This window comes from Trachurus japonicus, chromosome 21, assembly GCF_045865225.1.
Source record: "Trachurus japonicus isolate A0001 chromosome 21, Traja_1.0".
In the NCBI taxonomy this organism is placed as follows: Eukaryota; Metazoa; Chordata; class Actinopteri; order Carangiformes; family Carangidae; genus Trachurus; species Trachurus japonicus.
Window position 1 is genome coordinate 12,748,106 of NC_140927.1, and position 26,355 is coordinate 12,774,460.

A 26,355-nucleotide genomic window follows, 5' to 3' on the forward strand; every position below is an offset into this window, starting at 1 on the left:
CAACGCAATGCAATGTTGTCATTATGAATGTAATGTAACATAACGTAACATCTTATTTCATTTATTATTGACAATTACTTTTTACACATGACTAAATGTTGAGAATGGCCATTTTTACATGTTGAGAATGGGCAGCAAAAGTCTGGGGCATACTGGGATATTCATCAGTTTATAATCAACACACCTTCTATTCAGAAAAACTCTTCATGACAGAAAAGACACAGTGGGTGAATAAATGGATGAGCAGACCGCTCAGTCTGTACTGAACTCTATCACTTTCTTCAGACCAAACAGACACTGTTGTTGTTTTTTCCCAGCTACACGTTATCATGATATCTTTAAATTTACAGGTACTGTCTCTGCACACAAATCCAGCAGGAATAGACAGGAAATTATTTGATCAAGCTTGGCTTTCCTGAGCTAATTAGCAAGGTCTGGAAACAATATATAGTTATGCAGTGCAGCGCCTGAACAAAAACAAACGCACCTGTTTACCAGAGTCTAATGTGTCACCTGTTATTTCAGTGCAGGTATAGCAGTCAGTCACAGCATAATACTCTCCATAATTAGTCTCTAAAGAACAACAACAGATGGAGGGAGAGGAAGATGGAGAGAGCGAGAGAAAGACAAACAGACAGGCAGGCGGACGGAGAGAGGGTACTCAGAATTAATGTCTTTCGATAAAGGATGCCCCACTGCCAAGCACAAATGGCTTTCGATTGTGTGATTCGGTGTGTGTAGTGTATTGTGTGTGATTGTGTGTGTACTGGATGGGCAAACACTGGGAATGGTTTGCTCTTCTTCCGTCAGAAACACAGATAGGCCTAACTAAAAAGCTTGTAATTACTCTATAAGGTTTTATTGTTTGTTTAATGTGATGTTATATACACACAGTGTGTTCTGCTCACATTTTCATACTTCCTCTGTATGCTCTTTTGCATTTATCTCAAAGTGAACTTTTTATCTTTTCCAGGAGGATCTATAAGCAGTGTTAGCATTACAGCTACATCTGGAAGAAACTTTGTGAGTTCAGCATCAAACTCCTTTACTGTCTCCAGTCTTATGTAAGTAACGGCAATGTCAACAACGTTAACACTGTGTTGTTGTGCTTCTGTTTTTATCACTTCTTTCCTGGTAGTGGAGTGAGCATGCTAACTAGCTCGCCCATCTCATCACTTTTGCATATTGACTGTAGCACTGAGGCAATGTGAAGGAAAGTGCTGCCCAGAAGACACATTATAACATCTTCCATTGCAATGATGAAGCTTTTGGACAGACTGACTGGTGAGAAAACAGATTCAGGGTTAATGTCAGCTGTGCTGCAATAGCAAACAGACAACAGCAATAACACTTTTAAACAATGACAAAATTATTATGTTTTGTGCATATCTGCTGTATTATATCAGTTTCTCACCCTTCCTTGTAATGAGAAAAAATAATTTAAAAGGTAAGGCCAAATAACATACAAAGACTGTCCAAATCAAATACTCAAACTGTCTAGTGAAGTCAATAGCTCTGAAAAAGCTGTCACTGACAAATAAGAGACCTGAATATCTATTCAGTGAAGCCAGTTATAGCTGACTCACAATGTTCATATTGTTTTACACTTTGTATGTGAGTAGTTAAACCTATCAGTGGAAAATACCAGCAATCAGCAGATGTAATGATAGAATAATGGCAGTATGGGCCTTTAAAATCTCTTATAAGTTGAATCCTTGTCAGTGGGGTCAGAGCTGAGGAGTGTCCTTTATCTGCATTCAGGGAGGGGTGGTGAGTCTTCAGGGGACACATTTATATTCACAGCCATGTCTCAGTTTATACACCCCCTGTAAAAACAACCATATGTTGCGCTGGGTGAGCCCCGTAAAACAGAGCTCGTTAACAAGTTCACATTTACACACGTACACATACACTCAGACACGCAGGCACACACACTCACCTTGTGCAGATAACACACACTCCTGCACAGAAACAGTGAATTTGAGCCTACACTCAAAGATGCATGCTGGCCACTTACACATAACACTGACGCATGTGTGTGCACTGCACACATATTCACAGTGAGACACAAAACTGTGCATACTGTATAAAGAGAACAGGCAGTAATCTAGGTAATGTGGAGAAAAACAAACCTTCAAGGTCTTTTTACTGTATTTTACCACTGAAACAACCAATGTCATACACTTACTCACCCATCAGCCTGTGATAAACTGTCTGATGGGTAAAGACCCAGAGACTTTAAATGCCCTTATTACATGTTATTTAGTATTTAGGCGAAAAGTCAGTGCAGCAGTTGGGTTGTCAACAGAGTAATTTTCACACTGAATGGCAAATGTTTCTATAACACAGTGACGTTTTCTTGTCTCTGTCTCTCTGTGCATTACTGGAATCACACCTGGGAAAATGCAGGACATGAACGTACAGGCAAAGGCAGCAGACTGACTGTATTACTTGTACACAGGATGATTGACACTCAGATTTGACAGAGGTGACATGAAAATGGGAGAAAGTGATATAGTATATATCCATGGAGTAAGCTATGCCAAGTTTCCCATAATTCCTCTTACTTTTGGTGACCACGCCCTCCAACCGGATGATATTGGGATGGTCAAACTGGCCCATGATTGATGCTTCACGCAAGAAGTCTCGCCTCTGACGCTCCACGTAGCCTCCTTTCAAGGTCTTTATCGCCACGGCAATCTCCTTCTTCCCCGGTGTTCTCAGGCGACCGCTGCACACCTCACCAAACTCGCCTGGGGTACTCACACACACACACACACATACCGACACACACACACACACACAAACAGAAGATAAAAAGTGAGGAGTCCATCACCTCCACTTGACACCTTCACTGTGTGACAGTACAGTATGCCACCTGGGGGCAGTGTTGCAGTTCTCCTCTAAAATCCAGCATTATTGCCTCTTGTCTGATTGGTCTAACTTAATAAAACTCTCTATTTCACCATCTAAAAAAAGCACAGAATCTATTCTTACACTTTCTTTTGTTCGCTAAAGATGTTAAAGCTTTAATATTCCTGTAGTCTGTGCAGAGAAAATGACAGTGAGACACAGGGAAATGGAAAAAAGGCGTCCTCTTCAGTGTGTACAATAGAGGAGAGGGCGGTTCACAGCAATTATGAGTGGAATGAAAATAGATCATCTCTTATGGCACATTTGAAGTTATTGTCATTCTAACCAACGTAAACTGATCCTCCCCCACCCACAGGCGGACTGCATGAATCAGTAAGACACAAGTGGATGAATAAGTAACTGTGTATATACCGGCTCCGATCACCCTCTCAATGCGGATCCTGCATGGGTCGATCTCCTTGGTGAACTCGTGGACAGCCTGAGTGGGGTCCTCATATGTGTCGGGGTCTACGTAGGTCTTTATTCCTGGGAAAGGGACTGTGAACACAGAGAGAATAAGAGACAGTGTGCTTGTTTTGTATACCACAAACCACAATGATTTTAGACTCACATCAATCATATATTCAAATTAATGGCCCACTGATACGTTGTATTGTTGCTGCCATGAACTACTGGGACTACTTTTACTGCTTTAATGTTATGATCTATCTCTACAGCTGCTACTGTTGCTGCTATAAATAAAGCCCAACCCGGGGCACTGGAACCCTGCAGACAGAGGTAACTCTGCATTTACCAGGGAGTGTGTGGAAAGACTGCAGAAATTCAGATGTGATTAAAAAAGCACACACGACATATTTTGGTTTACAAACCTGTGTGAGGTTAATCTTTAGTATATTTACTGTCACAACAAATATTAAACTACCAGCTACAGTACTGTACGATAAGCTGACTTCACGAGACACGCCTCCACATACTTAATTATGTTCTACCACTTTAACATGCTGTGCTGTGATTGAGAGGGCGAACAGGGAAGTCAGTCAATTTCAACTTTTGTAATTATTTTTGTTATACTGTGTAATTGCATGACATATATACATACATAAAACAATACTGTCATGTGCAGTCATGTGTGAGACTCACACACACAAAAATAACAGCATATCACTAGCTTGTCTTTTGTTGCCGAGGCAATGTGTTGAGCCCTTTAGCCTGTACTAAAGGAAGCATCCACCTGCTTAAGTGTCTATGAGCAAGTCAGTGGATCTTTAACAGGCTGCTGCTGATCTCGCACTGACACCTGACCTCCCAGTGGTGGGGGCTGGGGGAAGGTTACACAAAAGCTGTGTTACTCTTTCAGGGATCGATGTGGTATAGAAAACAACAATCAGTTCTCTCTGATGCATGAACCGGCACCAGTCAAACCCAGAGGAGCCTGTTCTCCTCCCAAAACTTCTGCTCAACGCCAAACTCAGTTCAGAGACCCGAGACAGGACACAGGACAAAGGGGGGCTTTTAACATCAACGCTTTATGGGTAAACAAAGACACTTTAGTGTGTTTCCTCGCCTTCAATTCTAGTGGAAAATTTGTCAGCTTGAGGTCAATAAAATATCTGTGCACAGTCTCCTGTAGAGTCGGGTGCTGGTGAGCAGCAGGAACGTGGAACATAAACTTGAAATGGAAAAACTACAGCACACTGGCAGACTTTACTCTTAATTGAGCGCGAGCAACGTGTTTCGCTTGCAGAGTCATCACGTTCGCAAAAGCATGAACAGGTGATTTTACATGACTGCTGGTCACATGACGCGTAGCAGTCACGTGACAGCTTGTTAGCTACATTCAACGCTATTACCTTTTTCTATCTCTTTCTGTGTCTCCAGTCTCGATCCAACTTCTTAAAACGTTCCCCACCCAAATTGTCCTCCCCTCTCTTCCCCTGCCCCTCTACCTGTTTGCCCTCATCCTCACTTCTCTTTCCTGTCTGTTTCTCATCTTGCAGTTGTCATGGCACAAACATTTTTGTACAGCTTTCACTTCAATTTGTGTTTTTCCATGTCAGGAATGAGAAGTTGGGTATTAGAAGACAAACAACAGGAAAATAGACAGAAAAAAAATTACAAGGGAGCAAAAGCAAACAGCTCAGGGAACAAGAAAAAAAAACCCCAAAACAAAAGTCCTCCCAAAAAACTACTCAGGTAGAAAGGGAAGAGTAGACATAAAGATGAAGGTGCACGGTGGTTTGTTGATTTCTCTCTGACTTCTTCTCTCACCAGAAAGTCTTTGCATTTGCATTCTGTAAAGCGTGTGGTGGGGTTTTGTCACTCCTAAACAAATTTTAAATATGCATAGTTCCAGAAACACATGGGAAATGATCCATACAGTGCACTGCGTTGAATGCAAACAGAAGAGCAGGTGGCTATCCTGTTAGCTGGTAACTGTGCCTCACAGAATCTCTCTCTTCTCGTTTCAGCCTCGTTTACTGGCAAAAACAAATCACAGAAAAGAAAACCTGGCACGTTTTCGCCAAATGGTTTGGTGCTCTTGGCAAAAGCAATATTCAACACTAATGTTGTGAAGTGTTCCAAACAGATTTTAAATTCCATTACAATTAGACTGAACAGACTTCCCCCACAATCATTACCATAAATATGTAAATTGATTATCCTTGACTCAATCTTTTTGCAATGTGAAACTAGTGAAAATGCCAAAACTCAGAAAGAGGCAAAAAACCAAAAACCATTCAAAACAACAGAGAGGGGAGAGAAAGACTGATCTCACTCACCATGTCCATTCTGATAACTGGCCCTCCTTTTCTCCTCTGAGGTCATCTTGGCCTTGAAGTACCACTGACACCTGCAAAATAAATGAATGTAACTAAAATGTGCAGTAATATTGTCTGGAATTACACTCTCTAAAAGAAAGGCAAGTTAGAAACAGGTCTAATGTGTGTGTCTGTGGGAACGTCATAAGACTTTACTTTGTTTCTTTCACAATTTTTCTCACACACACACCTAACTGCAGATCGTATGAGGTGTTTTAACAACCTCACACTCAGACTGTGGTAGAGGTTTGAATAGTGGCACCTGCAGCTTAATTCAACAGTTTCATGAACTGTGAAATGTGACAGTGAGGCAAACATCCATCTGTGTGGTTCCATGTTGAGTTTCTGTGCGGTGACTTGTGGAAAAATAGAACACAAATGATAAAATAGATGGAGAAATGAGTGAACCAGACATGAACCAGGAGGTAGGAGCAGAAAGAGAAAGGTTCAGTCATTTCGCAGAGGCTAATTGGGCTCTTAAAGCTGCCATCCATTTTCATAGAAACACTTTATGAAAGGAAAACAGAAAAAACAACTGGGACAGAATAAAACAGAACAGTAAGGTAAAGTTTAGTGATTCATCTGAAGAAAAATATTAATACACAGTGACAGTCTGGCCTTGAGTGCTAAACAAGTTTTATGCCAGGATACAGTAAATATGCGCAGACACGCAAATTCCTGCAAAGATGAAAGAAAGAGGGGTCGCCTGGTCTGGGTCGATGAGTGCACGTAACTTAGAGAAACAGATGCTCTGAGAATGAAACAGCAACAGAAGGGAGGTACATTTGCACGCACTAATGCAAAAACTCCCTCCTGTGTGTGCGAGTGTGTGTTTGTGTGAGAGTTTATCTGGGCACCAAGAGACCGACAGACAGCCAATGACTGATAAAAAGCCTGTCTGCCAAGAAAGTCTGAAAAGCTGCGAGATTAGATGACAGCATCTGCAAAAGACCACAGAGGAATTTATCCAAATAGATGCTTGGATGCTACTCTGAAATCAAAAACTGAGAAAACACAAAGTACAACCATCTACAATCACATCCATGGCAAAGTACAGTGTGCGAACGTGGACTTGACTCACAGCTAAAACACATTTCTGTTTAATCCAAAAACCGTTGTTCAAAAATACCCCAGCTACAGAGTATTTAAGGCACATTCTGTGATTGAGCAGAAGCTAAAAACGCAATAAATGTGATAAACCTCTACGCAGATAAATACATGACAAAAAGTCCACACACTTAAATGACAAAATGGATCATTAAATTACTGTGATGATGCTTCAAAAATAAAACAATAAGTGCTTTTCCGAGCTGCCATCACTGTGGTTCAGATTTGGCTGGACAGTCCTGTGGTAAAACATTAAAATATACGATGTAATCCTCAGTGAAACAGTACTGCAGTAAATAAGTGGACCATTTGGAGTAGAGCCAGTGAAATACATGAAATTGTCATCTCAGATTATAGGTGTGACTCTCAGAACTACAGTATACTATCATGATGATTCTGGCAGCAGGCAGGAATCATGTCCTCCATACCACTCCTCTTCTAACATCAGGTTACTGCAGAAATTTCAGACTGAAATTAAATTACAGTTCTGACTCAAGGTCCCCAATTTTCACTTTTCATACCTGATCTGGCTACACTAGGAGTTCATTATAACAAGTTATGCATAAAACAAAACTGGGAGGGCGGCACAGCAGCAGGGGGCTTAGCACTGTCGCCTCACAGCAAGGAGGCTCTCTATTCCTGGGACGTTTCTGTGTGGAGTTTGCCTATTCTCTCTTTACCATCGTGGGCTCTCCGGCTTCCAAGGACATGATAATTAGGTTCCTTGATGACTAAATTTCATGTGAATGTGAGTGTATGAGGTTGTTGTATCTCTATATGCCAGCCCTGTGATAGACTGGCGACCTGTCCAGGGTGGATGATGGATGGACAAAACTGTAACTTTTAAATCAGAGACGTATGTACAGGTATATCGGTTAGACAAGGACTAATACAAGGCTACAACTTCCTCCCCTGCTGCAGTAGTAGTGCATTCATAAAGGCTCTGAACCTCAGCAGCATTTATAATTCAATAATAATTCAACATGAACTCTCTGCATGGTCAGATACAGTATCAGCTGTGGTTAAAGCAAGAATGTCTTTTTCCTTTTAAATAACTTTGACAAACTTACCCATAAAAATAAAACATCAGCTAAGAGCCTTCAATCTTGGTTCAGTATCACCTAAATCCTCAATAAAGGAAGACCACAAGTGAAATAATGTTTGTTTTTCTTAGTTTAAAATCAGACTTTGACTGACTTTTTCAGGATTAGGGCCATGTGTGTATTTCATTGATTTAATTTAATCTCAGATTTCTAAAGAAAAACAAAAAACAAACTCCGTTGTGTCCCAACTCCTCTTCAGTCATTAACAAGTGGCGTCCGAGGGGGAGAGGTGGCACTGCTGGAGAGGAGCTGTGAGATGGAAAATAATGATGAAGGTAGACAGGTGCTCTCAATTCTGGCTCAGGAGGTATCCTGATGAATTTTAAAACTTATTTTGCAGTAGAGGGCTTAATTAATGACCATGTGCATGAGGGACCCTCCCTGTCACTCCTCCCCAGTGGATCCCCTTATAAATGTTCTCATATTTCATAATTTATTAGATAGACTATAGAATTATGCCGCATACGGTCCCACAGCAACCCCACTAGTTAAAATGACAAACTCAAGGCTGTGACTTTTGTTCTGAATCCCTCTTTACTCACATACTGTTTATTATGATTTTTTAATGGAAGATGATGCTGTGTGCAGCCGACATTGAATAACAAACAAGCAAAACTTTACTCCTTAACAACTTGAAATTTCAAAGCTGATTCAGTTTCTTTAGTGTTTTGACTGATGTTATACACATAAGAGACGGTAATTGAGTGATAAATTCACAACAGTGGTCTTAAGAAGGGAAACGAGACATGTCTTTAAAACCTCTGTGTATTTACAGCTTTCTGTCAGTGTGACAGTATTAACTCAGAGTTTTGCTTTGTTGGATGTGTGACAGAAATGTAAAGTGCTTCTTAGACAGACCGCCGTCCTGACTTTTTATAGACAAGTAAGCTGGCATTTATTCAAATATGAGATTGATGTGTTAAATTGCCAACACATTTACAGCACGTAATAAAGAGTATGTCTGAACAGGGCTTTAAAAGAGTGGCAGCAAGTAGAAGAGCAGAGCCCAGAGACTTGACCCAAACCCCCAACAGTGCCAGAGCAGAGACAGAAACAGAGATCTCACATAGTCACACTGTCACTTCAGAGGACAATCCTCTCCTCACTGTCACTGCTCCAGACAAGTCCGCCTCTCCCCCAAGCCCTGGGCCCCCACTACTGTGGTCTGGATGAGTGATGCTATCTCCCTCCTGGAGAGCTGTGGGAGCTGAGGGACAGAGGTCTACAGCTTGGTCCCACAGGACATGATGATATTGACATATTTATTTCTAGTTTGGGTGCAGAGCATGAATATAATGACTTGTCAACAAATGTTAATATTAAGCATAACTGATTATGAATTACACTTCAAAATACATAATCTGTCTCATTTTGGCTTCATGCAGCGCTCTACATCACTCCCCACATCTCCAGCTCCCAATATGCTGATTGATACCTCGGAGATGTAGTGACTTCACAGTGTGGGACTGAACACATGGTGTAAAACTGCCAATGCCACAATACAGAACCCACAAAACATTAGCAGCAATGTAACTAAAGATGTGGTACAAAATTAAACAATTGACACTACACATTACATTGGAATTACAACTCCAGGCTAACTTTTCCTTTGACCTTTCTATGGCACATTCTTCACATAAAATACCTACAGTGCAAAGATGACATTCCAGATTAATCGTTTCTAAACAAAAATATAACCAAGAAAATGCCACTTCTCCAAACTGACCTTTTCCTTAAAAGCAACAACAATCAGTGAAGCAACAGCTTCACAATTTTGTTGAAACCTGTTTCTGTTGTTCAAGGAAGGTCCACATTTTGCTCACACTTTGAAGGAATACAGTATATTATACAACATAAAAAATAAAAAAATAGGCCCATTTCCTTTTCTGTGCACTCACTGTTCAATCTGTCTGTCACAGTCTGATCTACACACTACATCACAACACAAAAAATGAAAAAGTTGGATCTAAAAAAACAACACACAACCAAACCAAACAATTTGCAAATGGATAACCTTACACAACAGATCCTGCAGCTCCCCAATTTTATATTTTGAACCCTTTTTTAGCTCTTTTGTTTGGTTTGATCACACACATATTTACTATGCTAAACTTGTATTCCTGGTAACTGCACTCACCACTTCAATTAGAAACTCACTATAATACAGTACCTTCATTTTCAAATCAACAGATCTTCATAGTTTTGATTCCACAAGATTTTGGACATTTTGCTTCGAGATTCTGCTTCGCATAGGCACGACCTTATCACTTCTCATTTCTATAGATTTGTCTGCTGAGCATTCATGCTGCCAGTCTCTTACTCTACATCTCAAGGGTCAGATCTTGACACAAGGCAGTTTGGGTCCATGGATTCATAATGTTGACAAGTCAGAAGCAGAAATCCATATTCACCAGACCAGGCTACATTTTACCAGTCTTCACATAGCCAGTTTAGTGAGCCTGTCCCCACTGCAGCCTCTTCTATTCCTGTCTACTATTGTAGTCCATCTGCCTCAGTTTTCAAGGTGTTGTTCTCTTTGAGGTGTTTTACTGCTCACCACAGTGGTAAAGAGTGGATATCTGTTTTACCACAGCCTCTCTGTCAGCTCCAACCACCACCTGGCCACCAGCCTAAACACTGTCCTGTGTGAACACCTTTTGAAAATGTTCAAACCTGTCATCACACCATGTTCAAAATCACTGCGATCACATTTTTTTCTCATTTTGATGTTGAATGTGGACACTAACAGAATCCTAACCTGTATTTGCATGTTTTTCTAGCACTGCTGCCACATGATTCACTGATAATCGCATGAATCAGCAGATGTGCAGGTGTTCAGTGAATGCATATTTATACTGGATACAGTAAGTCTGCAGCACATAATGTCTGTGGAGCTGAAGGCGGCCAGCGCAGAGTGACTGAGTTAGGGCTCTAAGGAGGCCGTAACATCTGTTGCACACTCTTTGTTCTTCTTATCTCTGAAGGCAGTTCTTTATGACTCTGCCTTTGTGTTCGGGCTTATTGTGCTGCTGCAGAATGAATTTGGGACTGATCAAAGCCCACCATGATGTTATTGCATGATGGAAGAGTCTAAACATCTGAGTGAGTGGATCTGACCATGAGCAATATCAACATGTAGTAGTGGAGACAGTCTGTCTGTAAATGCTTGCTTATATGAGTGTGTGTGGGTTCATGTGATCACATGTGAGCCTCCTTCTTTTTGAGGATTTAACATAATCCAGGTTGCCAGATTAGAGCAGGTGTCGGAGGGCTGTGAGCCACAGGTTGCCAGATTGGGGCTTCACCTCAGCCAAGTCTGTGGGATCCTGGACACTGATAGACAGAACAGATAACATGTCGAGTAACACTGGCAGAGAGGACAAGAAGGGGATTTGAAAAGCCACTGTTGACCTGTGCTGATGGGGTCAAGCTGTTCATTAAAGAAATGGTGGCATGTGCCTTTATCAGCCTTTTCCAGTCGTATCCTCTGATCCCCTTTATCCGCCTATCCCTCTGTCCCACTGGCTTTCATGTTGAAAAGAAGCTGCACACGAAGACACACAAAGACATTTATCACACACGAAGACCTTGGCTTCTTTCACTGATCCTCTGGGCTGCTGAGCATTGTTTCAATGCATATTCACACACACATTCACAAATACTTTCCCCACCGACGCACACCAGTAAAACAACCTTGCCCTGAGCCCCAATCAAAGCATCGTGATACAAAACCACTTCTCTCTTGCCCTAACTCCCCTTGCAGTCGGTCCACCATGACACATCTCTGCTGCAGACGCTACAGAGGGCGCAGCGGAAAGATGGGATTTCAGAAAATATGGAGAAAATGATACAAAAAGAGCTGCAAGGATCCAAGGATAATGAGTACACACACTTTAAAACTCTTCAGCAAGCCTACACCTGTGAAATTGTAGCGGCATTGCTCTCGCAGAAGTTCTAACTCTTCAAATTTAGAACGAGCAAATGCAAACAGATGTAAATTTCAGAAGCTTTTAGGGCAGCCAGGTGTTAAAGCTCCTCGTGCAGCAGCTCCTCTTATATCCTCACTAGTGTTGTACAACCTAAAAGAACTATGTCACTGGAAGCTCTAATCTTTCTCAAGCAGCTCAAGTACATTTGCAGCTTTTTCAAACTGAAAGAGAGTGAAAGTCCCTCCCACACAGGGCAGACGGATTGCAGATGTGACAGACTGGTGAAGTCAAAAACTACTTCAACTACTGCTATGACTGCTTTTAGCTAGACTGAGGTAGAAAAGTTCCTCTTGTGACAACACACAAAGATGTTGCACCTGGTGTTTTGATGAGTTTTTAATAAATAAATAAATTAGGAACAGAGTCCCTCCTACACATACTGCTATTACACCGCATATGACTTTTTTGGTAAAGGGACTGACTTAAAATTATTTTGTCATAAAGGCATCATGAATCTACAGAGTTCAGTGCTCAGTTGTGAAACTGAAACTGAAACACGGTTGAAATGCAGTTTCTCCAAAGGGACTAGATGCTGTTTTGGGAGGATCTGAGAGTCACACTGCTGAGATGTGAAGACTTTTTTTCTGAGAGCAAGTCTTCTTCTCAGTGTCAAGCCATGTTAGCTAGTTGTTCAAATTCTTCACATGATATTAAATATTCATTCACAGCTCCATTGAGCTCAGTTGAGTGTTCAAATACAGTCTACGGTTTTCACCTCATCTGAAAATGTAACAAACCTTTGTAGGCTCACACTGGTGTTCAAATTCATTTTACTATAGTAGGACTCGAGGTTATGATCAGACCAGGCTTGACTTCATTCTTCTTAATTTTTTGGATTTGTTCACTAATATTTCAGTAGATAGCAGATGGATCCATGTGTGGGATAAAAGTCAGTTTTGGTGTTTGGTGTGAGTCTTTTCTATAATATCTCATCACAGTTTCTGACATGCAGTTTTTATGTCCAATAAAGATCATTGCTTTTAAATTCACCTGCAGCATTTGCAGTTGTGTGAGAGAGATTTATATGCAAACCCGTTAACCCGACCTTTGCAAATGATGTGTATCCAAATGTGCAGTCATCCTAATCATATCTACAATACTTCTTAAAATGCATAAAGATCTCTCCTGACTACTGACACAGTGAGCAACTCAAACAAACTTGACTGTATGATGTCCAGCCTCTAATGGAGCTGACGGGGAAACACAACGCAAAAGGCTTTGGAAATGCTTCCTTCAGACTGTGTCGATGTGACTGAGAGAACCTTAAATGTCAGGTATTTTTTCCACAGACATTGTGCTGTCTAATAACTGCAGTCTTACCTGCAGAAGAGTGTATTAATGTTGAGATTAAAAATACCAATTGAAAAAGCGAGTGTGCTGTCTTGGTTGACAAGAGTTGCAGATTATCACATGCAGTTATGGAGGTTCCCATTTGCTTGTCTCACACGGCTTCACCTCTTATGTGTTTTCTACTTCTGGTGCTTGCTTCTTACTCTATTCAGCACCTTCGTAGTGAAATGTCAAATTATTTTGTTTTCAAACTGCACACTCCTGAAGCAAAACCTAATCTTTTTCTTGCCCCAGTGTTGTTGATTTCTTTTTTGCAGAGTCACACACCTACGCACACATCTACAAACACAAAAACAGACGGCTGTGTATGTGTAGGTGTGTGAGCCTATGTGGGTACTGTATGTGCTTCGAGTGTGTGTCCTCAGTGTTGGGGCAGATGCTTCTTTTGAGTCTTTCAATTTTCCCCAATTTAACTTGCTTTGAGTGTTTTCTCTGAATTTTAATTTTGTTAATGTGTGTCCACCTCCTCCATTATACATGAACATTGTGTCTGTGTACTTATGGCTTGCACGGGGTGAAATGAGAATTATTCTGAGTGGTTCACCCCGTAGAGCATGTACCGTGAAGGCTTAGTCCTAACGCCAGTTGCCCGCGTTTGAATCCGACTGGCAGCCCTTTGTGGCATGTTATCCATCCTCTCTCTCCCTTAATTTCCTGTCAATCTCACACTGTCACTATCAAAATAAAAATAGCAGAGACAGGCCCTCGTACAGTATATACAGCACATATGTTTGCTCACAGTAAATATTGCATATATTTATACGTGAGTGCTGGTCTCTACTACTGTAGCATCTGGACCTGTCAACACTTTTTTGGAGCTGTGCAGATGTTCTCTACACTTTCTCGACAAAAAAAGGCGTAAGGTATTAAAGGGATAGTTCACCCAAAATTCAAATTTCACCCTCATGTCGACTAAGGGCTGGGAGAAGTTTCAGGGGGGGTCTGCGCAGCACTGCATGTCCATATGACGGTTGCGAACGGAGCTCACTTTTCTTTGTCCAAAAAGACACACCAAAAAACATGTCCGTCTTGTATTGAAGCCCCAACATGAGAAATTGTTCCAAAAAAAATTAAATAAATCTATATTTTAAGCTAAGACACAGGCAGAGCAGTGAACTGAGACACTGGGAGCTTCTGCTACAAACAAGCTTAAAATATAGACTTATTTAATTTTTTTCGGAACAATTTCTCATGTTGGGGCTTCAATACAAGACGGACATTACAGACGAGCACTATGGAGGTATTTGGATGTTTTTTGGTGTGTCTTTTTGGACGAAGAAAAGTGAGCTCCGTTCGCAACCGTCATATGGACATGCAGTGCTGCACGGAGCCCCGCTGTAACTCAGAGAAGGCACAGAGGACTCTGAAACTTCTCCCAGCCCTTAGTCAACATGAGGGTGAGTAGATAATGAGTGAAATTTGAATTTTGGGTGAACTATCCCTTTAAATTGAAATGCAACACCACATTCTCAAACACATTATTATTATATTATTGCTCTTTCTATGAGGTCACAGACACATCCAGAAACAGCACCTGTTCAAACCTCGTACCTGCCCACACTTCCTCAGCACACTTCCTATCTCTTGATAACAGTGGTCCAGAGTTCAGAGTCCAAAGGCAATTGTTGAAGCAGAATGTAATACAGTCTGTTGTAATGGAGGGTTGTGCCAATGCCCTGGAGGAAATAATGAACACCTAGCCAAGGAATATGAAGCTCATGCGGTCGATGCAGAAAGAAATGAGATTGTCCTCCTGTAAAAAACAAGCCCATAGTGCTCTGTGCAAACAGCTTATTATGACCCGTAGTGACGTGTTATTGTTAGGCGACCTCTAGCACCTGCAGTAATTATGGCGGGAGCAAAAGGAGGAAGTTGGGTGATAAAAATAAATAAAGACTGACCACCTCAGGAGGAGGCTGGGCTGGGTGGATGGATTAACAAAACACAAGAGATCGCTATTATTTACTATATGTTTCTTACAGTACATCCATGACCTTACCATAACCTATTTTGTTATTGTGGCGATGACCATGAAGGCCCTCTAAGCTTATGTAAGTAAGTAAGTAATGTAAGTAAGTAAGTAACTTCTTTAATGTAACTTATTAGAATTTGAGGCTAATGAAGCTCTGGCACATCTGCATCCCTGCTGAGTTGAATCCAAGGGAAGGAGCAGGCGACCCACAGTATATAGTCATTTAGGTTGGAGGAGCTGCTAGAAGGACATGAAGTTGTTGCACCAAACAAAAATGATTTTTTTTCACTGTAATATCTGCAATGATTGACTCAGCAGGAAAAACACAGGTGTCAAGGCAACAGATCATTTAAGGCAAGTGGAGCAAAAGGAAGGAAAAGAAGTTACTCCCTTCTGAAGTAAGTCAAGTTTTACAAGAAAGGAAATGGTCTTCGTTCTTATAACCATGTAGCCTGGATCTTGTTCTATTCATAGTTTGAGTTGGTCTTATTCAGAAAAGTTTATTTAGTTGAACCCCAGTGACATCTCTGCGACATTGGACCAATTAAGGCCCAGAACATCCACAAAGGTTATCAAGTTATTCTGGCTGATCTGGCTGAAGGTGAATTAGATGAGGTTAACAAAACTCCTTAGCAAAACTGCTAAGACTCGACTCTGCCACAGGTGCAACAAAACTAAGACAGTGAGTGAAAGAAAACCACTCCCTGTACCAGCACTGCTTTGAGGGTATGTGACTGGATTACTATGAAAAAATGGTCATTACATTTCCATTCCCTCAAAAATGACTCTTGCACCCAGATATTTTTAGAGTGGAGTTACAGTACCATAAATATAAAACGTCTGATGTCGGAAATTAGTAAAACTGTCTGGGGTTAGAACAGTTTTTTTTCTGGAATGAAACTGCCTGCTCAGGGTTTCTCTCTGTTCTCATCAGGATGCAGACGCCTCAATTTACAGCATCATGGGACATCACAGAAAATCTCAGCTGACAGTTGGCAACACGGACTGGTTGATTTTTAAAGTTCAACTTAGTAATATTGGCAACATGTAACATCATTTCAAACCATGCAGTGAAAAGTATCAACAATGCACTGGGATAAGTGAATTCATCTTACCTTCCAGTGATGAGGAGGAAGAGTGTGAGGATGACGAGGAGGGTAAAGCCACCAACTGCTGCTGTGACGATGACCAACACCTGACCTTGATCAGAAGCCATGTCTGACGCTGAAGGTGGTGGAGAATTGGCAATGGTTGGAGAGAAAAGGCATGAGGAGGATGAGGGGACAAAAGAAGTAGAGAGACCAGAGGGTGCGACAGAGAGAGTGAGGAGTAAAGAGCAAGTCAGGATGATAAAAAGTGGTGAGGAAAGAAAAGAGGGAAATGAGATGGAGAAAAAGAAAAGTTTTCATTCAGTATCATTTTAAATATTCCTCTCCATCAGTGCCCCAGACACAGACCATGCGCGCTCTCTTGATAGGCAGATATTACAGAAAGATGTTTGATCAGCTTTTTGTCATGCAAAAATCCTCTGTCAGCTTTCGTACTGGAATGATTCATATGCCTGCTTCTGTTTAATTAATATTATTCATTCATGAAATTGTGATTTAGTCCATGATCATTTGGTTAAATTGGTCCCATTTGATATTCATGATTTTCCTTTTTCTGTGTCTTGTCACAAGGCTAACGAATCCCAGATAATTGAAAGATGATTGCTATTACCAAGCTTATTTCTATAATATTTTGCGCTTAATGAATATGAATTGAAGATCAGGGTGCGTGGTCGCTTGCCCAATGAATGAGGCTCATGTGGGTTTATGCTGTACAGTATGTGTGAATGTGTGTGCGTGAATGTGTGAGTGTGCTTGTGTGTCTGGATGGATAGAAGTAATTACAGATCACTCGGCAGGAGGGAGAGTGAAAGTGGCGGTGGCCCGATCACACAAGACATTTCATCCAGCCATCAGCCTCATGCACTCACACATGTCACTAGCTAAACAGATGTGCTGGACTTGTGTGTGTGTGTGTGTGTGTGATGAGAGAGCGCGAGACGAGAGATGGGTGGCGGATGAAGAATGCAAAGTGAGGGATGAGGAAATGAATGAGAGGAGAGATGATGACAAGTGTATAGGGAGAGAGAGCGGTGGAGGTGACAGACAGATTCGCAGACTGACGGAAAAACAAACACATGAGACTGACTGACAGGCGGACAGACAGACTGACAGAGGGAGAGAGAGCGACAGGGGCCAAATCTGCTTTCTCTTTCAGATAAAAGGCCAGGCAGTACAAAGGCTTGGCCAAGCAGCGTCTGATCCGCAGATAAAGCAGATCTCTGCAGCTTTGGAAGGGAGAGGGCCACTGTGAAGCCAAATCACCTCTCAACAATACCTGACCTGACATAAAAGGGCAGCTGGACCTTTATATTTTATGAGCAGGTTTGCAATAAAGCTACTACTCAACCAGGCTGAAAAAAAAAACATTGATTCAAAATATGCTGACCATCAAGACTGTATTGTCAGACTCCCTGGTTGATTGTACTGAATTTTTGATTGCTATTGCTACTGATATCCTGACGTTTCAGGGTTTTGTTACCACAAATCAATGAGAAACTGAAACTGTAGAGAAAACCCTGGTCTATCACATCAAATATTAATGAACAAAATTATGATGTGCTGCAATTTAGAACATCAGTTACACTAAAATCAAGTATGTATTATGGTTCCTAATCTTCTTTTACTACTTAAATTAGCATTGTTTATATATTTAAAATTATTAACCTGTTACATGTTGCTTCTATAACAATGGATTGATATTTTTTCTCTGTTGTTGATGTTGTAAATTCTGATAGCTCAACACCAGAATGAGTGCAGCTGTGGAGAAACTGGCCCAGAAAAGTAACCTAAGGTAGAGTTCAGTTACAGTTCAGTCATTTCCATTAAAATCATAGAACTTTAGAGTTTTGTTTAAAGGGACAGAAAATGTGTCTGCAACAAGCATGGAGAAAACAATCCAAAAACAGATGAAAATGTAAAAACATCAAGATTGCCTCAATAAAGATGCAATAAAAGGGACTGTGTGGATTGCTCCATACTTTAACACATAGCAATCACAAATATTTCACATTATTTCTTATAAAATCCAATCAGGAAGCAAACAGTGAGGGAAAATGGGAACTGTGTGTATAGGATGATATGAATTTAGTAGCTTCTTCCAAAATGTGTTCAGCAGCCACACATTGTGAAAGCTTCTCCCTGATTTGGCAGCACAGTGCACGTGTTTCTACACTGTTGTTGACTGTAGAACCAAACATCGCCAGGTCCCAAATTAACTTTCATGTGTTATGGCAAAGAGGAGCTACAGGTTGCCTGCAGTGTAAGAGCAACATCAAAAGGGACTAGAGTGTGATTTGGAAAGGATCAGCAGTGATGTAGACAGATGATGTTCTGGTTAGATGCAAGTGAGTTCTCTTTACTTTGATTATATTTCAAGAAGAGGTGTGGTGTGCTTGTGATTGTTTGACTGCAAATTTCCCAGTATCTTTTCAAAAAGCTGCTGGTTTGAATCCCACTTTTGGTGCAACTGTTCATGGACTCATATCCAGGTTTATTATTTGCTGCTGTGCCTTTCAAAACACATGGGCATGTTAATTATGTTTAGGACATTTGACTGAATTCATTGACTTGAATAATTTCACTGCACATAACTCAAAGGTTACAGATTAAACCTACATGTAGTGAGATTACATTACACCACACTAATGACAAACTATTACATTAACTGATCTTGATTGATTGATCTAAGCATATGGAGACTTTTAGAGTTCATGTGAAGTGCACTCAAAAATTATGGCTTTTTTTTTTTACACGTTTTCTTTGCTCCCATCTCATGGTTTCTGCACACATCTTCTTCAAAAGACATAAATACAACAGTTTGCCCATTACCTGAGCATAAACTTGATGATCTTAACCCTAAACCAATCCTTATCTCTGTCTAGATGTTCAAAGGGGTGAGGGTTTTTTCTTATCTTTCAGTTGTGTATATAATAATGTGTATATGTAGAATGTGTTACCTTTTTTATATGTGGTATTTTTTTGTTGCTGTCTTTTTTATAGGATTCCCTTTAACATCAGGCAGAGGGACTACCGATGAAAATTAGCCTTTTAGCTAAACTCAGGCACATTTACATTTGTTTTCACAATGTTTTATTAATGTACACTGTCCCTTTTCAAATAAACTAATAAATAAAAAACAAATAAAATCTTATTGTTTTGCTCACAATACACAAATACACACATTCCCTGACACACACACACACACACACACACACACACATGTATCCACTCCACATAAACATGCTCTGTAGGTCTCAGGTACTTACAGTCTCCTGTAGTTTTGTATTCATATTTCGGCGAGTAGGAACTGTATCCATCTGGCGTGCGGGAACGTACACTGAAGACGTACCACGTTGCTGATTTTAAACCTGAGATGATCACACTGGGAGCCTTGGTGCGTGTAGACGAGTAGCTCAGCTGCTCATGTTCCTGAGGGTGAGAGTGGAAGACAATCAAAAAAAAGAAAGATAAAATATATAAAAGAACAGATTTCCAAACCTGATCACGTCACCATTGACCATGTTTACCTGGGTGGAAGGTGCACTGCATCTCTCCTCCAATTTGGACCACAATACGTGTGTAATTACTGTCTCTTTTATTATGGCAGCTGCTGACTGCACAACCAATAATTAGGACTGTCTACAAGCGAGGGAGAGCTCAAAATCAAACTGAATCACTTTAGTTAACAAAAACAGACTTCTTTTTCCTGGAATGACATTTCATTGAGTTACTGGTAACTGTAGCCCCCCCTGCATAGCTGTGACTGTCTGCAGAGAGAGGATAGTAGACAGTATTTGCACTTTGGGATCATTAAACTCCAGGAAAACAATACTTTTATCTCTTGGAAGGTATTGGACCCTTCCTTTGGTTGATACAATGAGGAGCTTGTATTAATGAAGCTCTGCTGCAACAACAACAATTTAAAATTGATTATCACTATCTGTATAAACATACCAGACCATGAATAACTATGAAGTTAAAGATTATAAATCGGAGACCTCTGTGATACAGTCTTTTTTGGTTGCACAAAAACAATCTTCAGTGACACTGAGGTCAAAAGCATTAACTTATTTTTTGACTCACTGCTCACTTTAATTTAAACACAATTATGGATGATAAGCAAGACAGATACAATCTCACTCCAATAAACAGTACCTGCTTAATCAACATCACTGTGCCACAAAAACCTTTAGGTCTGAGGACAAATATAATAGTTTGGTCAGTCAACACATGAGTCTGATGCCCTGCAGACCTGAATATAAGTAGAAGTCAACGTACCTTTTCGTAATATTTGATCTCGTAGTCTAGGATGGGCAGTGCTGTCTGTTCAGGTTGCTGCCAGGACAGAGCAATGCTGTTGGGAGAGGCCCAGTCCTTCTTCACTGCCCCAACCACAGACAGACCTGGTGTGAAAACATAATACACAGATGTCAGCTTCAGTGTATTGACACAGTTAGTTCAATTAGTTCAGTCATGTTTAGTGAGCATTTAATGAGCATTGTAATGAGTACAATAAAATTAATGGGTTACATGTTGACACTAGATGGAGAAGAATCATCTACAAATCCTGAATATAACTGGCAAGCAAACTATTTCACATGAATGCATCACTCGCCTCCTGATACAGTGTATTTGGTGGCTCTTTAATTGTGTATACTATAGCCTAGAAGAAAATATCATTAAGTTAATCAATACAATATGTAAAACTATAAAATAAGTAGCCAGGGCTGACCCAAAAAAATCGAAGCTTCGATTATTGGGGCAACCCTAAAAATAAGGTATCATTTTTAAAGTAATTTGTGTTTCTTGCTTGTTTTGTTATTTTATCATTGTCAAACACATTGTTATCTCTGATCTTGATATAGCCTATGATTAAACTATGTATTATATATAGGCTACTGTTATACACCACCCATAAAGTTGGAATAACATTTTTTTTAACCTCTTCTTATGAAATGATTATTCTGGATAGATAAAGTGTAGGCCTATATCTTCTCAAAGCGTAAATGATCAATCTCTTCCAAACATATCACTGTGAAAATTAAACCAGAATTAACCTTTGTAATAGGAATAAAAAGAGGAATGTGTCTGAAAACAAAATAATTCCAACTTTATGGGCAACAGTGTATTTTTCATACTTGATTGTTTTGAATTTAGTTGAATAAGAACTTTATTTCAAATGTTACTGTGGGTCATAATCAAAACATTTCATAGAGCAAATATGTCAGTGTCAGCTCGATATCTACATAGAACTTTTCATTGCATGTCATAAAATAATAACATTAGTAGCATGTTATTATCTTAGGTCCAATGCAGAAGAATTGTGCGAAGAAATTGTTGCACTAACTCTACAGGTGGTTTTAAACAGTACATGAAAAATGCATATTACTCAGGGTTAACAAGATAATGAGATGATTTTACTTAAATTGAGTTGAGCAAAGCCCCTGAATAATGGATCACATGTAATTAAATTGTGATAAACTGCCTTGATTTGGGTTAATGCAGCATATTGTTCCTTCAATACCCAAGAGTATTATCAGCCAACACCTGTAAAAGACATTCCCATCAGCCTAAGAGGTAGTATGTGCCAACTGTCAAGTGTTAGTAGTTGACCATATTCAGCAACAGCATGGTACCCTTCTCAGCAAAATGCATGCTGATGTTACCATTTAGCTGCCATTAAGCCCGAGTACAGCCTCACAGAGCCTGGCAGTAGACTCTTGTTGATCTAGACAGAACCAGCTAACCCCAGCGAGCAGACAGTTTGATAAAAAATGTGCACCGAATACAGAGTGAGGTGAAGCAGGAGCTAACAAACAGTGTGAATGTGCATAAGCATTAACACACATGCGGGCTAAACACACACATCAACACCTACCCACCTTGTCAGCAATAATTGTCACACATCCGTGCGCACTCTCAATTATTCTATTTCAAAATCACTGTGAAAAGCATCCACATGACTCCCCCCTAGGATCATCAGGTTTAAATTGAAAATAAGTTGAGGGAGCTATCTTTTCCTGCACTGAATTGCATTAGCTTAGCTCCGTGAATTTCTGCTGGGTAAATAATTGCACTGAGTTCCCAAGAGAGGTCAGCAGATGTAACTGCCATGAGAGCTATTATTATATATTATATGTCTAATGTTACAGAGCTGACTCATTATGTGGCCATTAAATGTAGACCTGTTTTTCTCGTGTGTATTCAAAGTGAAACTACTGACTAGCTACTGAGTTTTTTTTCATTTCTTCTACAGCTGTGTGTCTGGGGAGGCTGTTTGCAGTCCTTTGACTGAGGTCGGGTGTTCTGGGCTGGGAGGTTTGTGTGCAGGGAATAGACGAGGGATCAGTTGTGGGGCTTAGGGTTGGGGGGTGCGGGTGTTAGGGAGGTTTAGGTTCAGGGGTCAGGTGTTAGATGAGATCAGAGATGTGGGCCGTCTGGGATTTGAGCTTTTTAGCCAGATGCTGAGAGACCCACTGCTACTAATGCAATAAAAGAAGCTGGAAGTGAACATCTCTCTTCCCATCTTCCCACTTGTACAGTACTTGTTCTATTTTCCTCACCACCTGTCTTTTTTTTTGGCCATTGACTCTCCATCTGCTGTTGGCTTTATCCGTTTGCATGATTATAAATTTCAACTTGTTCTCTGCTGCTCCTTTTTAAGCACATCTCTAAATTTCAGTCCTCGCTCATTGTGGGAGGAAATTAAGTCTCAATGTAATAGACGTTCAGTGCTGTTGGTGTTCTCAAAAACTGACTGAACTGAGCAAGTACTGTAACATCTTTACTGTTGAGAAAAATCTTTGTGACAAAAGTTGTTTATCAGACTCTGTAGATGAAGGTTAAGCCACAAAGGGATAAATATGAAAAAAACAAAAACAAATAACTCATTACAATCGCCTCTAATTGTGCTGTGTTTTTGAATAAATAAAAAAAATCAATTCAAATCATCTGAAAGGGCTTTTTGATTGTATTGTGTTTTGATTGTACTGTATAATGTGCCAAATTTGACAATAACTCTAAATTTACTTGACAACATGTTGGCCATTATTTACATGATGAACAAATGGTAGTTTTGATTACAAATGACTAAAACCTCCAGTTAATCAAGCAGCCAGTAACTCAGGTCAGTAATTTTACTGCAACAAAACCTGGTGACCGGTGAAATAGGGCTAGAAGGGTGAGGTACATTGTGCAGCATCTAGTTTACAGCAACAGCCTCTTTTACATTAAATGCCTTTTAATGCTTGGCTTCTCCTTAATAACAGACACCTTAATAGCCATTTAAAATTTGGTAGGTTGTCTGAAATGCTAGCCAAAAAAGAACAACGTAATATCATGCGTGAGTGAAAACAGTTAATAATATTAGCATAATCAGCAAGCTCAAAGGGCATGGTGTGTGTGTTAGAATACATGTGTATGTTGGAGTTTATGTGAGGGCACAAGTGTGAGTGCCTCTTCTCTGAAAAATGGAGCCGCTAGAGTAGAAAATACAGCCTTGCTTTTCCAGCGACACAATAAGCCAATGCCACTCTGACATCTTATTAGGCGTTATCATTAAATATAACCTCTCATATGGCCATTTTATTCTGAGTGTGCTCGTATCCTCTGTTCCCTCTGTCCTCAGTGTGAGAAAAAAATTCATCTCAGGGGGATTTTATCTGATCTAACTCTGGCTAATGAACCACTCTGCTGAAGCCCTGATGTTGCAAGGTTTCTTGCTCTGTTTGTGCCAGCTTGGTACAACGGTCGGTGGCGGCAGGGCGGCGTGGTTTGTGGCTAGAGTCACGCAGCGGAGGCATCAAACTAAGACACAGCAAGATGGTTGGCATCTGCTGTTAGCATATTGGCCCCTGATAGGGAACAATAAACAAAGCCTGAATACAATCTCCCTCTGACTCACAGATTCAAATCAACCTCCCACCGCAAGGCGCTGCAGAATGCACACTCACACGAGTTGTGCAAACAAACCAGGGAACACAGAACATGTCAAAACTGAACTTGTTGTGCCACAACACTCAAAAAATACTCCCAGAGCGAGCACAAAGTCTGCTGTTATTCTAATTGAACTACTCGTTGCCTTTACCTAAGGTGATACTCTATACACAATATATTCTTCGAATTAGAGCCTGAAGTGAAAAGAGGACACAGACTTTTGATTGGGTTTTTTGGACTTGATCATGCTATCGGATTCCTTATCACAATAATTTCACCTCTGGCTGGTTTTATAACTGACATGCAATCCTTTGTTATCTACAGTAAATGCAGGTAATTCAGTAAGACTAATGGGGAGGAGCATGATTTTGGACAAGGATCATAATATATTACTTTCAGTATTGGTTCCTTATTATCATTATCAGTCAGTCAGTGTTATCCAGATGTAATTTAATGATGTGATACAGTTGGCTGATGATAAAAAGCCCTAAACCTAAACTAGTTCCCAGCTACGTGAGTGGATAGGTGTAGTCAGTATCACACTTCTCCTAAAGCATTAGCCTTAAATAAACTCCTCTAGAGCGCGATCATAGACATATTTACCCATGAAATCACTGAAGACTCATGACAAATTATGTCCGCCTCAGTGTGCACAGTGGGTGCACATTGTTTATCTCTACAGACAGGAGTATGAGACACATCACCAGGCAGTGACAAGATACTTTGAGGACACAGGACACGTGGCAGCCATCTTTAATGATTCTGTATGTGGGTTATTAGAGCTGCAGCATGAAATCTGCCAGACGAACCGACTCTGTTTCTCTGAGATGCGGGAGCATTGGAAAGCCATTAGAAACACCAGTCAATTACGATGCCCGATGGATGGATTTTCCAGTCAAGCGTGGTTAAGCTCAACATAAACTAATGGGGAGTCTTTAAATGAGCTTGACCTGCATATGATTTTAATTAGCTTTCCTGCCCTAAAGGCTTCCATTAACTGTTTAAAAAAATCAATAGAGCCAGTATTGATGCTGTGCGAGAGCTTAAACGATGTCCTAACACTCCACTGATTCACCGCTGATAGAGAGGTAGCGCGAGAGAGAAACATACACACACAAATACACAATATAGGTGCTCCTGTTTACAACAGTCATATTGATATGTCTGTCTCTTTTCTGGGTATCTGGTTGCGTCTCGTCTTAACGGTAACAGAAAACGGTCCTTCCAGCACGACAGTCAGCAGTGAATAGCATTAGAGATTTACAGTTTGAGCAAACGTACATGTGTATATTGGATATAAAAACATACAAATATTCAATTTGCTTGAATGCACCGGCTGCCATTGTGAAAAGTGTGGTGTGCTTCACAGTCACTTCATAGTTGCTTCAGGGACTAAGGGAATGAACGAATGAATTGAAGTTGTCTCCAGCGTCACCGCTGGGAACGCAAGTAATCAGTTGGAGCAGTGTCACATTTATAGAATCTGCAATGTCAGTGTGTGAACATGTGTGTGGATGTGGTTTTGTGTGTGCTGTTTTTACAAACCGTAAGACAGAACTGAAGTGACACGGGGTCTGTCTGGAGGACGATCATCATTACCCTTTGTTAATGCTGGAGGTCATCCCCCAGCGCTCTCTGGGCTATCTGCTCTGTGCCATGAACTCCAAGCACAAACACTAGACACCACAGAGACCTGACAACGGTCAAATAAACTGTTGGGTCTGAGTCTAATTATAGAGAGTTAATGTGAAATCTGACACAAATAAGTCACTGATCTGCTCAACTCAATCAGGCTCAGTATAATTGAAATTGTTGCCTAATTAGCACGGGCCTCTGTGTTATCCAAGGGAGAATTGTGCTGCACTGCTTTCCCTGTCTTTTTGTTAGATAGTCAAGGTGTGTCCTGCAAATTGAGAAATACGGTTGAGCTCCTTCCTGAACTTCAGCCTTAACAGGTAGCTAGCCTCGCTTCATATTAGGAGCATGCGCATATTTTCCAAAATGTTGAACAAGGTGATAGAAGAACATTAAGCCACGTCCCTCAGTGTTTGTTGGAGGTTTGTTGAGCACATGCTGAATTTACTGTAAAAGTATTTT

General features: G+C 40.5%; 1 protein-coding gene across 1 annotated transcript in view; it reads right to left on the bottom strand.

The window, feature by feature from the left end:
• LOC146964853 (ephrin type-A receptor 6-like) overlaps positions 1–26,355 on the bottom strand; it is a 173,454-nt gene that overhangs the window by 9,465 nt on the left and 137,634 nt on the right. The window contains exons 6-11 of the mRNA XM_085764227.1: positions 20,602–20,726; positions 19,590–19,752; positions 16,330–16,438; positions 5,655–5,725; positions 3,286–3,411; positions 2,568–2,753 (exon numbers count right to left, since the gene is read on the bottom strand). Coding sequence (XP_085620353.1) covers positions 2,568–2,753; positions 3,286–3,411; positions 5,655–5,725; positions 16,330–16,438; positions 19,590–19,752; positions 20,602–20,726 — 780 coding nt within the window. The remainder of the gene's footprint in view (positions 1–2,567; positions 2,754–3,285; positions 3,412–5,654; positions 5,726–16,329; positions 16,439–19,589; positions 19,753–20,601; positions 20,727–26,355) is intronic.